This window comes from Corapipo altera, unplaced genomic scaffold, assembly GCF_003945725.1.
Source record: "Corapipo altera isolate COAL_440 unplaced genomic scaffold, ASM394572v1 67, whole genome shotgun sequence".
In the NCBI taxonomy this organism is placed as follows: Eukaryota; Metazoa; Chordata; class Aves; order Passeriformes; family Pipridae; genus Corapipo; species Corapipo altera.
Window position 1 is genome coordinate 7,626,283 of NW_020884906.1, and position 12,338 is coordinate 7,638,620.

The following is a 12,338-nucleotide window of genomic DNA, read 5'->3' on the forward strand; positions in this document are numbered from 1 at the left end:
TGTGGCCTTCTGGAGCAGGGGGTGGGATAGATGCAGGGAGCATCTCCAGAGCCCTTTCCCTCGCAGTTCCCTGGGCATCTGACCTTGTGCCCCATGAGGTGTGGGAGTGCCCTGGACTCCTTCAGAGCTCAAGGACGAGCCGGTGATGATGTTGTCTCTTGTCTTGCACCTCTAAAGGCGAAACCAAGTCCAGGGCATCCCGGAGAACGTGCGCAAGGTGCCGAAACTGCCCAACCTGTCTCCTCAGGCCATCAAGCACCTCTGGATCCGCACAGCCCTCTTCGAAAAGGTCTTGGATAAAATCGTGCACTACTTGGTAGAGAACAGCAGGTGAGTGCAGGCTCAGACCACCCATTCACCTGTCCCAGCAACACTGGGAGTGTTGCTGTCTGAGCTGTGTCCAAGTGGGTCAGAGAAGTCCCTGGATGGGACAGGCCACTTGTGTCACTCAGTGCCCATCATGGGGACTCTGATGGACACCCTGCTGCTGGTGGCCACTGTGCACTCCCTAAAATAAAGATAGGCCACACTTGCCCTGCTGGTGGTTGGGTTGTCAGAGACTGTGCTGTCCTTATCCTCTGGGATCTCTATGCTGAGGTGACCTGTCCTGGGGAAGATCTCCAATCTTGTGCAGGTTTTGTCAGGAGATGGTGATGTTTGCAATGTGCCGCAGGAAGTGTCTGTTCCACAGGGATTTCACAGCTAGAGAAACAGCCTGTTAAGGGCTTTTTGCCCTTTTCCCACCAAGGGATGATACAGAAAGAGAAAGGCATACCAATGTTTTAAAACCACTGTCTATAACTTTACAGTCCCATTTTGCAGCACTCCAGCTTTCCGATGTCTTTTATTTCTTCTAGTAAGTACTATGAGAAGGAGGCTCTCCTGATGGATCCTGTGGATGGGCCAATTCTTGCATCTTTACTGGGTAACACTTTCCTCTTACCCTGCTTGCTTTCCAACCCTGTCTGTGATCTGGGTGTGAAATGCAGTTGTTTTCTCTGTGGATCCGGGGGGTGACCACGGCCATCGGAACACCGATGGCTCCCTTTATGTTTGGGCTGTTCCTCTCTGCAGTGGGGCCCTGTGCACTGGAGTACACGAAGATGAAAACCGCTGACCACTTCTGGACAGACCCCTCGGCGGATGAGCTGGTCCAGCGGCACCGGATCCACAGCTCCCACTGCCGGCAGGACTCGCCCACCAAGCGCCCGGCGCTCTGCGTGAGTGTGGAAGGGGACAGCCCCTCGCTGGGCTCCTCCCAGAGCCGCAGCCACGGCTCCACGCTCCCTGCGTTTGAAAAGGGCTTTGGGGTCCTCTGACGAGGGAAGTCTTTGAGCCAGAAGTGCTGGGAGCACGGTCCATGGAGACTGCCAGGGCATGGGGGCATGGTGGGGTGTGTGCCCCTTGGGAACATCGTGCATGAACGATAAGCAAGGGCAGCTGGAGTCTGCAATGTTTATTGCAAATAAAGCACACTCCTGGGGCTTTTCTAAGTACAGAAATTATCTTGGCCAGAGCCAGGAATCCTCTTAGAGGACTCTGAGGGAAAGAGTTCTGGTAGTGACTTAAGTGTGTAAGTGAGGAGGAAATGAGCTTCAAGAGGGCTTTTGGAAAGCCAGAGGTGTGTGTGCTCGCCTCACATTTGTGGATGGCTCTCTTCCAGATTCAGAAAAGACATTCCAGTGGCAGCATGGATGATCGGCCCTCACTGTCTGCCAGGGACTATGTGGAGTCACTGCACCAGAATTCCCGTGCCACGCTCCTCTACGGCAAGAACAATGTCCTGGTGCAGCCGGTGAGTTCCTGCTGGGGCATCTGGGCTTGAAAATGCTGCTCTGCCCCTCAACAGCTCATTCTACCCCAAATTGCTCTTCGATGGAGGAAAGCACAGGCTCATTTTTGATCTGGGAAGGCAGGGAATGGACTGTGTTTGTGGAGTTCCTGGTGATACGGATACTCCCAGTGGAATGGGAGAGCTCCGCTCTGGTCTGAGTAGAAGCAGGCTCCTCTCCCTGCCCACTCTTTACCATAAAACTCCTCCTGTCCTATCCTACTTCTTGTAGTCAAATAAATGAAGTGCAAACTGCTTTTAGCTGGAGCTGTTAAGTTTTCCTTGCTGGGCAGCTACTCTCAGCCCTATCCCAAGCTGGGGAGGTGTCCTGGCATTCTGCCAGGAGGGTTTTCAGGGCCACAGTGGGTTTCTCACTGTGGGTGAGTGAGTGGGCTCAGGGCAGCAGGCAGGGCTATGTGAGGGGCCAGAACTGGTTCCAAGGTTCAACCTCGGGCAGCCTGGGGTGGTGCTTCATGTGCCTGGCATTTTCCAGCTCACTCTGTCCCTGTGTTTCTCCCCTCAAGCGAGATGACATGGAGGCAATCCCGGGATATCTGTCCCTTCACCAGACTGCTGACATCATGGCACTGAAGTGGACCCCGAACCAGCTGATGAACGGCTCTGTGGGGGACCTGGACTATGAGAAGAGGTGACTGGAGCAGAGGGGGTGCAGATGTTCCCCAGGGTCAGAGTTTGGATCTGGTGTCCAAACCAGCAGTGTTTTCCTGGTGACTGCAAACCAAAACCATCCTCCTCAAGTCTGTAATGGGAAGGGATGGGGAAGGAGGCCTGGGGAGGGTGAAGGGAGATGGAGTGAGATGCTGAGCTACTGCCCATCTCTGCTGGGAAGTGCTCAGTGAGGGAGCTGGGGCTTGTTCCAACACACACAAAGTGGTTTTCCTTTATTGCCCTCGGAGATTTTTCAGGGGAATGCCCTCAGTGGTCTCAGGTTTATCCTGGTTATTGTAATCTGGGAAGATCAGGAGCTCATAAACAGGGAAGAGAATCTGCAGAGAGGGAATGTGAGCAGTTCCCAGAGGATCAGACCTTGGTTACAGTGTGTGCCATTTTCTGGTGTTCCTACGTGCAGGTATTCAGAGTCCCTTGGATTTATTGGAGTCCCTGGAGCTTGTTCCTCCGGAGGCCCTGAGGTCTGCTTAGTTTGCTTGGCAGGCTGTGTGGCCAGGCCCTTTTCCCTGGCATTGCCTGATGGACTGCTGGTGTTTCCCCAACAGCTGCAATCCTTTCACAGGCTGGATCATGCCAGGTCCTAATTTGCCTTAGAAACAAAATCCCTTCCCAGCAGTTCCAGTAAAGTGGGAGTGTTTAGAACACTGATGCTTTGACCTAGAGATCTTCTTCAGCAGAACTTGGTCTCAGCTTTGTTCATTCTCAATTGTAGTTTTTTTGGGTTTTGTTTACCTCTGTTCTTTTCATCTTCCCTTTCCTACTGGCCCCTGGGCCATTCAGTTGTGCCTGGTACCCTCCCCCTAAAATGCTATTTTCATCTCTACACTCCTTTTCTGAGTTCTTGACTTGGGCATCAGCCTAAGTTCTAAAACTTCCCAGTGTCAAGACGTGACCAAGGAAGAGAGGAGGCAGATGGCACAGTAAGTATGACTGTACAGGGAGTGACTCTTGCACCCCTTCTGTCCTTCACTGCATTCACAAGCCATTTTTAATGTTACTTAAGTGCTATTTTTGTGAAGTGGCAGATGACGCTGCTCCGGATCTGGAAGTTTGCTTTGTTGCACAGAAGTAGGATGTGATGGAGTGCTGACACTCTCAGAGAGCAGTGCTGGGCTCTCCACAGGAATGAAACCCTGGAGACATCCCCTTCCCTGGCTTCCTCCTGGCCCTCCCTGTCCCTCTGCCCTGTCTGGTGGCCACCAGCAATCCAGCATGTTCTAGATTTTCTCAGAGCCCTGGGGGTGCCTTTGCTGAGGCAGTTCTTGAACAGAAGCAACTGAGACCAAATCTATTGTCAGCTCTGAAAGAACCCCCACCAGTTGTGAGGGTTTATTTCCCCTCCCTGGGGGCAGGAGCTCTGCAGAGCAGCAGCCCAGGCTTGGACAGCACTGCATGTTCCCTTGGGGCTCCAGGGCTGCTCCTGATGGATTCTTGGGGTTCCCCTAGCACTGCAGCAGGGTGGGGAGTCCTTGGGGTGCCCAGAGGGAGTGCTCAGCTCTGCAGGGCTCCACATCACTCCCTGCAATTGCAAGGATTCATGGGCACGTTGTCTGTGTTTGGGAATGGTGTGAGGGTACAGAAACCACCTGAGGCAGGTGGGACTGGACTTGCCCTGGCTGAGCTGAGCTGGCAGGGACAGTTACTGGTTCTGGAGGGATGTTGTCACTCTCCAGGCTGGTGTCACTGCTCTGGGACCTCCTCCTTTCCGTGACTTCCCCTGTCACCAGGGTATCTGGAGGCAGGATCTGGAGCTGATGTGGGCAGAAGCAGAGCCTCTCACATCCCTAAGGCTCATGGCTTCCCTGTCTCTGTTCCAGTGTGTACTGGGACTATGCCATGACCATTCGCCTGGAGGAGATCGTTTATCTGCACTGTCACCAGCAAGGTAAGGCCAGAGCAGGGGCTGCTGGAGGTTGTGGCACCCTGACACCCTGATTCCTTACCTCTGGGGAGTGCCCACAGCTTGGATTTGGCTCCAGGGCAGATGTCCAGAGCTCTGAGTGGTCACTGTGATATAAATGCTTCCAGGAAAACCTTTCCACCACCTCCTGGCTGTAGTGCTTGGCTGGGAGTGCTCCTTGCAGAGCAGGGCACTCTGGTTTCCAAGCGTGTGATCCCAGCAAACTTTCTCCAGGGCCCCAGACTTGTTTGGATTCTTCTCCAAGTCCATTACAAGGAAGAAAGTCCTTTTTTTTTTTTTCCAAGCTAGAAAGACAATTCCCTGAGCTTTCCTGCCCTGTGCCTTTCGGACTGGTGCTCTTTCCCTTGCTGATGTCTCTTCTCCTCCCTGCTGTCACTGTTGCCAATAGTAGACAGTGGTGGGACGGTGGTCCTGGTGAGCCAGGACGGGATCCAGAGGCCGCCGCTGCGGTTCCCCCGAGGAGGGCACTTGCTGCAGTTCCTGTCCTGCCTGGAGAACGGCCTCCTGCCCCATGGGCAGCTGGACCCACCCCTCTGGTCACAGCGGGGAAAGGTGGGTACTCTGAAACTGTTTCCTGGGGTTCCTCCTGGTGTTCCCATGTGGAGTGTCCGAAGTGGAGCTGCTGGGGAGAACCCTCTGCCTGGCATTAGTGGCTTCTGTGTTTTAAGTAATCCCCTTCCCAAAATTAAAAATATGGTGGTTTGTTTTAGCTCAAGGCCTTGACCAGCTAAACAGACCCATTGGAAAAACTCAGGGGGCTGGTGTGGGAGGGCTGCCCACGGGGCAGGGAGGGTTGGGTTCTCATGGGTTGTACATACCCTGTGCTCAACAGGGTTATAGATCCACCCTGTAATGGGAGGCTTAATCCAAAGGCTGCTCCAGCCCAGGGAATGTGCAAAGTCATCCAGGCTGGCAGGGCACGTGCTGTGGTGGGGCAGGAGCTCAGGAAGTGAGTGGTCGAGTGTGGGGCAGCTTGTGAAAGGCTGGTTTTGTTCCCCCAGGGCAAAGTGTTTCCCAAGCTGAGGAAGCGAAGCCCCCAGGGCTCCTCCGAGTCTGCATCCGACAAGGAGGATGACGAAGCCACAGATTATGTGTTCAGGATAATCTACCCCGGGACACAGGCTGAGTTTGGTGAGTGCAGGGCAGAGTTTTGGGGGGTTCTCATGGGGTGTATGAGCTGCTGGGACACGGCACTGATGGGCACATGGCAAACCAGGAGGTGATTCCAGAGAAAGAGCTTTGGTTGTGTCAGTGCTGCCTGTTCAATGTCATCATCCCTTCCTGGGAGGATGGAGAGGCCCTGGCACAGGTTGCCCAGAGAAGCTGTGGCTACCCCATTCCTGGAGGTGTTCAAGGCCAGGTTGGATGAGGCTTGGAGCAACCTGGGATAGTGGAAGGTGTCCCTGCCCATGGCAGGGATTGGAATGAGATGAGCTTTAAGGTCCCTCCCAACCCAAACCATTCCAGGATTTTATCTATGGATTTTTGTTTCAACCTTCTGCTTGCTGTTGAGTCCTTTGTTTCTGCAGCTGCACAACAGCTACAACAGCTTTAATGGACATTAAAAAAGCCTCTTACACATAACATGAATAGGAATATTCACTTTGGTCACTTGGGGGTCACTTTCCACCATCACAAGCCCCCAGAGCTGATTCTTCTCTTGCTGTCCCAGGCCAGCTCAACCAGTGATGCATTAAATCCAGTGATGTTCCTTCAGTGTGGCTTCTGCAGCACAAAGGGGAGGTCACAGCACCCTTCTCCCATGTGTCTTCAGTCCCTGACTCATAGGGCAAGGGAGGGGATGCTGCTGGATGCACCAAACCAGAAATGTCTCTTAATGTCTGGTGGTGAGTGATTTGAGCTTGGCTGAGATATCTTTACATTCATCCTCACTCTTCTGTGAGATACCAAGAACCTATTTCTGACCTCTGGGGTCATCATAGGTGACTTTATAAGGGGGAAAACCCACCAGTTTTAGATAGAAGACTTGTGGAGAGTTTTTTAAAAAGCTGTGAAATGTGATCAAAACCTTGTGCCTGTATTTTTGAGGCTGTAAGGGGGAAATCACATCCCCTGTGACTCCTCCATAACATCAGTTAAGGTTATACTTGGTTCTCCCTGCCTTTAGCTGACTAACACAATTCAGTGAGTCAGATAAAAATCTGATTGAAGCTAAAACAGCAGATAGAGATGCTCCTTTCTGTGGCTGTCTTTTGATCTACCCCTTAAAATTCCATGCTGGGGGCCACATTTGCCATGAAATGAATTGCTGCCATCTCCTCAGCTGGCGTCATTGCATCCTGTGCCGTTCCTGTGGACCTTCCCAGAGGGGGGTGGAACTGCATCATTCTCTCTTGTCTGCAGATTCTTCCTTTCTACCCTTTCATTTGTGCCCTTGTCCTCTCTCTGTGTCTCTAGTTGCCATTAATGGTACTTTTCACCCATTCCGTGCACCTGTGATCTCTGTGAGTGCTGGGAGAGGGAAGATGACGAGGACTCCAACTGCAAGCAGTATGGTGGTGATCCCTAAACGGTGTCTGAGTCTCCTCATCACGTCCCGACCTCCCTGTGCTGCTCTGGGGACCTGCCAGCACCAGTGTAATGGGACTGTTGTGGTTGGTTGTGTCTGGCGTTCAGCTCACCTGTGTTGTCACTTGACAGGTCCTGCAGAGGTGTCCCTGTCCCTGCTGACCATCACTGACCCATCAGCTCAGTGGGAAGGGAAAGGAAGGGGCCTTTATAGAAATATTTCAACATTTTTCCTTGCCGGTACCAGCTGTTCAATACCACAAGCAGGGAGAGTCAGTGAGACCAAAGGTGCGAGGAAACCCTCTCATGGCCAGAAGATGGAATTTCTACCATGATTTAATTTCCAAGGAGGAGTAAATAGGGTTATTCTCCATCTCCTGGCCAGTGTGTGGACAGTACCTGAGCAGGACACAAGGCTGTTGCAGTAGCACTTCAAGTTTAAGCAGGATTTAGCAAGTGACAATATGCAGAGCTCCTGCTGTCTCTCTCAACCTCTTCATCCATGTCTTCATCTCCTGTCTTGTGATTTTGGTGCTCCCTTCTTTCCCTGAATCTTGGATGGGATCCTAGTGTTTGAGAGGTGGGGGCTTTTCCCTGACAGTGATCAGCTCTTCCTGGGACAGCAGTTGACTTCAATCCTGTTTTTTCTCATCTGTTTCAATCTGTTGCAGCCCCTTCTCTGGAGTCTCTGCGTTGGGTGTTGGGTTTCTGCCTTGGTCAGCACAAAGCAGTTTAAGACCAGCTTTCTGAATGAGCTTGTTAATTAGCAGATGGTTCTCTCATCAATGCTCTTTGTTCCCTTTCCTTTCTCCTGAGCTCACCAGTGCTGGTGCTGTGGTTCCCTGCAGTGGGTTCTGCCTGGTCGCTGGAGCCTCCTTGGGAAGAGTGGGATGCTGCCTTTGCTTATCAAAGCTCTCTGTTGACCCCCTGTGTGTCCCAGGCTCCAGGGGCAGTGCCAGGCGGTCCCTGATGCTCCTCTCCACTCCCGCAGTGCCCCAGGACCTGATGGATGGGCCAGGGGCTGTCCTGCCCCCCATGTGGCAGCCCAGCACCCGCAAGTCCTCCTGCTCCTCCTGCTCCCAGAGCGGCTCCTCGGACGGGGGCCCAGCCAACGGCTGCAGCCACGAGAGGTACGAGGAGCTGCTGCTCCCGTGGGACACGTGGGCATGGCAAAGCCAGGGCATCTGGGACATCTCAGCTGCTCTGTGGCCGTATCCTGGCAGCAGGAATTGCTGCTCTGAGGCTGAGCAGGGTCCTGTGCTGCATCTCCGCAGGCACAGCTGGATCAGTCAGATCAAAGCCAGGCTGAGGGGATGCACAGGAGCATTTCCTCTCCTCACATCCCCTGTGTTTTTGTTGGCAGAGCTCCACTGAAGCTCCTGTGTGACAACATGAAGTACCAAATCCTCTCCCGGGCCTTCTATGGCTGTGAGTACCTGTCACATTCCTACTGCCATGAGATGTGTGATGGGTGAGGGATAAGGCTATGGGCCCCAGGCTGGGAGTGCTGCTGAGCCAGCTGCCAGTGGGCAGGGGTGTTGGGACCAGTCTTTGCATGTCCTCAGGATGGGGAGCAAACACATGGACTCTGATCCTTGGACTTGAGCCCAGTGAGCAGCAGCACTGGTGGTCCCGTCCTGGTAGACTCCCTGCTTTGGGATGTGGCTTCAGAGGATCTCCCTCAAAGAACAGACTCCTTAGAACTTTCTCCTGCTCTTCACCCTCATGGCTCCCTGAAGTCCAAGGATGAATGTTTGATTTTCTCTGCTGCAGGGCTGGCCTATTGCAGACACCTGTCCACGGTGAGGACCCACCTGTCTGCGCTGGTGAACCACAATATCGTGTCCTCTGATGTCCCCTGCAGTGCCAGCTCGGGGCTGACTGTGGACATCTGGCAGAGATACCTGCAGGACAGCACGGTAGAGCCAGGGCTCTGGGGACACACCAGCTCTGGTGCACTCGGGGTGTCCCGGGTGGTTGTAGCACGATGAGGTCAAGCAAATTGAGAAGTTCCTCTAAGAGGGAAGTCAGCCAACCTGTCCCAGGCTGCACAGAGCCAGGGCTCCTAATCCTTGGCATGTGGGAGCTGGGGAATGAATGCTGCTCTCCTAGACTTGCTTCTGTTCAGAGCCCACCTGGGCAGTGTCTGTCACTTGATTACTGTGGCCTTGAGGGGGGGTCTGCTGTGCTGCCAGGCTCAGAGGCACAGCAGTGACCCTCGGTGACCTTGATGGGGCAGTTTCTGGTGTGATGAGCCAAAATGTCCACCCACAGCAGCCTCTGGCTCTACCTGAGCCCAGGCAGGGATCTGAGGGATCATCTGCAGTGGATGGGCAGTGGGTTTGGGGGTAGTCGGGGTCTGGGCAGTGTTCCAGGTACTGAAAGGTGGCATGGCTGGGCCTTACACCCAATGGGCCATGTCCTGGCTGTGTCTGTGCTCTGACTGAGCTCTTCCCACAGAGTTACGAGGACCAGGAGTTGCTGCGGCTGATCTACTATGGCGGGATCCAGCATGAGATCAGGAAGGCCGTCTGGCCCTTCCTGCTGGGCCATTACCAATTTGGGATGACGGAGGCGGAAAGAAAGGAGGTTGGTGTGGGTGTGCTGCCAGCTCAGCAGTGTGGCATTGATGTGCCCTGGATACTGCACAGCTTGAAGGGTCTGTTTGCAGAGCCCACTGGGCATCGTGTCCACTCTGGACTGGGCTGTAGGTAGGAGCGGGAGAAAGACTCCCGCAGGAATTGACAGGAATTGACAGGATCAAGCTTGACGCTACCCTGTGCAGCTGCTGGTTCCTCATGTTCAGTGCTCTGCACACCTCTGGAAAGCAGGGAGGAGATGGACGGGCATTTCCCATACTAATTTTGGCCAGGTTTTGTGGGTCAGGCACTGTGCAGCAGATGGGTGACTATATCCCATCCAGCCATAGTAAACACGAGTGTTTGCTCCTCTGTGCAAGGCTTGGGGGTTCAGAAGGGACTGGGTTTGGGCTCTCCAGGGACAGCCATTCCAAGCCCCTGTGTCCCCCCACGCTGCAGGCTGACGAGCAGACCCGTGCCTGCTACGAGCACACGATGGCAGAGTGGCTGGGCTGCGAGGCCATCGTCCGGCAGCGCGAGAAGGAGTCACACGCGGCCGCGCTGGCCAAGTGCTCCTCGGGGGCCAGCCTGGACTCCCACATCCAGAGGATGATGCACAGGGACTCGACCATCAGCAACGAGGTGAGGCTCTGGGGGCTCGGGGGGGGCTGTGTCCACCCAGCCTCCCTGCTGGAGAGGGCAGGGACTCCTGGCAGAGGGCAGTGGGGACCCTGTAACTCATTTGTGGGGCCACGTGGCCGAATCCAGACACTCTCACCAGTCCTGTGAGATATTCCTTGTAGGTATTCTGGAGAATGAGGTACTCATTACGTGATGCATTCCTGGTGCACATCAGGTTTAGCTCCATGGAAGACTGTTGAAGTAGGGGCAGGGAAGACCATGCTGCTGGCACTGAGGGGCTGTGAAACAGGGCAGTGGGCTTACTGGCTCCCTTTTCCATCAGCTGCTCAGCACAGAGGAACCTCACTATACCCTTGGTACACAGTGCCATCGTGGGACAGAGCTGGGAACACCCAGCTCTGTGGGACTGGCTTTTAGGAGTTAGATCCACAGCCCAAACCAAAGGGTGTGGAGGGAAAAGCCTGTTAAAGGAAAGGCAGTCCTGGGAATAGCGGCCAGGGAATGTTTCTGTGAGAGTTTTGTCCTTGGAGGAGCAGAGCCCAGCACGGCAGAGCACGTGGTGCTGGGTTGCATGACCTCAGGCTGCCACACTGGGGGCCGGGGGAGGCCCAAATGAGCAGGACCTGGGAGCTGAGCGCTGGAGATTTGATCTGGTTCCTGCTGGGAAGTTTGTGTGGGTGCTTTGGGAAAGAGATGAGCTCAGCTCCAATCCTGCAGGCTACATGTATGTACAGAGAGGGAGAGAAGCAGGGAAGGCAGGTCTGAACCAGGAGCTGTTTGGAACTGAATGATGCAGCTCTTAGAGGGGCTGAGCAGAGCTGGGCTACACTGTCGGCATGGCTGTAACTCCAGGAATCATCCCCCTCCCCTCAGCATCTCCACCGTGGTTCTTCTGGGTACAGGCACGGGGAGGGGAGCTGGCACAGTTAACACAGGCAAATGTTCACCCTTTTTCCATCTGAACCTGAAATTTCCTGTTTTAAGTGCTCCCATGGTAATGGAGGAAAGCTGTCGCCCTTCCTCTCTCCATCAGAGCCCTGCCCAGCAGACACCCACAATACAAGGGTGGAGACAACTCCTGCTGGTCTGAATGTGCTGTATTTTCTTAAAATCCTTTTGTTTGTGTGTGATGTCATTCCATGCTCTGCACATCTGCTCAGATAACGGGGAGGACTCACACTGATCGAGCGCTGGCAGCTCAGAGGGAATCCACAAGGCTGAGCATGGAGCTGGTGCTTGCAAAGCCCAGCCCTTCCCTCTGTGCTTCAGCTGGAAGCCAGAACAGGGTACTCGTGACTTTGAGAGGAGCTGCCTCCACTAAGTCTGGCTTAAAACATCAATATTTGTCCTTTAAGAAAAGGAAAAGAGCATGAATATGCTTGGAGGGGCTGTTTTATAGCCTGTGACTTCATCGTTTATGTAAACTGAGCTGGGCTGAGTCGCATTGCTGCCAAATTAGGACAGAGATTTGTAGAAATTTGCACTCCAGGGAGGCAGCGTGACCTCTCTGCAGGCCAGAGGAAAGTGGCTCCTTCCAGACCCAACATGCAGCTCTTGACAACTGCACTGGCCTGGGACTTTGGCTTTTGTCACCTTCCCCAGCAGTCGGTGACGGTGGCTGAGGCAGAGCACTCCTCTGGGTGACACACACGGCAGAGTCAATGTCATGGGAACGTCCTTCATGGGTCAAATAGGAGAATTTACTGGATGCATTTTCTGCTTGTTCTTCACCTGCAGAAATGCCACCTCTACTTGAGCTCCCCCACCCAGACCCTGTGCTCCCTGCTTTCTCACTGCCCTTTTCCCTCTCCCTTGCAGTCCTCCCAGAGCTGCAGCTCTGGCCGACAGAACCACGCCCGGCTGCAGAGTGACTCCAGCTCCAGCACCCAGGTGAGCTGCAGCACCTTGTCCCCTCCTTTTCTTGTCCTCACAGTTCTGCCCTGGCTTGGTCTGACTCCTCAGCCATAACCATGGGGATCTCTGGCAAACAGAACTGGTGTTGGTGGAGGTAAATGAGTCCCCAGCCTGCTTTGGAGCCACTAAGGTCAGAACTGTGCTCCGCTTGTGGTGTTGAATATTCACCTGCCTGCTCTGCCCCATGGCTGTCATGCTTGAGGGCCTGTGGCTGCTCCCTCTGTTAGTGCCT

The 12,338-nt window shown here is 54.1% G+C and overlaps 1 protein-coding gene across 4 annotated transcripts in view; it reads left to right on the forward strand.

Annotated features, from left to right (window-relative positions):
• The window catches only part of SGSM1 (small G protein signaling modulator 1), a 36,698-nt gene that overhangs the window by 15,927 nt on the left and 8,433 nt on the right, over positions 1 to 12,338 (forward strand). For 2 of the 4 annotated variants that reach the window (XM_027652151.1, XM_027652153.1), the window contains 14 exons: positions 178 to 330; positions 858 to 925; positions 1,075 to 1,220; positions 1,664 to 1,795; positions 2,356 to 2,480; positions 4,339 to 4,406; positions 4,831 to 4,994; positions 5,444 to 5,573; positions 7,963 to 8,101; positions 8,335 to 8,399; positions 8,745 to 8,890; positions 9,432 to 9,560; positions 10,010 to 10,192; positions 12,011 to 12,082. In XM_027652151.1, the coding sequence (XP_027507952.1) occupies positions 178 to 330; positions 858 to 925; positions 1,075 to 1,220; positions 1,664 to 1,795; positions 2,356 to 2,480; positions 4,339 to 4,406; positions 4,831 to 4,994; positions 5,444 to 5,573; positions 7,963 to 8,101; positions 8,335 to 8,399; positions 8,745 to 8,890; positions 9,432 to 9,560; positions 10,010 to 10,192; positions 12,011 to 12,082 (1,720 nt within the window). Of the gene's footprint in view, positions 1 to 177; positions 331 to 857; positions 926 to 1,074; positions 1,221 to 1,663; positions 1,796 to 2,355; positions 2,481 to 4,338; positions 4,407 to 4,830; positions 4,995 to 5,443; positions 5,574 to 6,860; positions 7,041 to 7,962; positions 8,102 to 8,334; positions 8,400 to 8,744; positions 8,891 to 9,431; positions 9,561 to 10,009; positions 10,193 to 12,010; positions 12,083 to 12,338 lie in introns of all 4 variants that reach the window. The other 2 variants (XM_027652155.1, XM_027652152.1) reach the window with 2 other exon arrangements.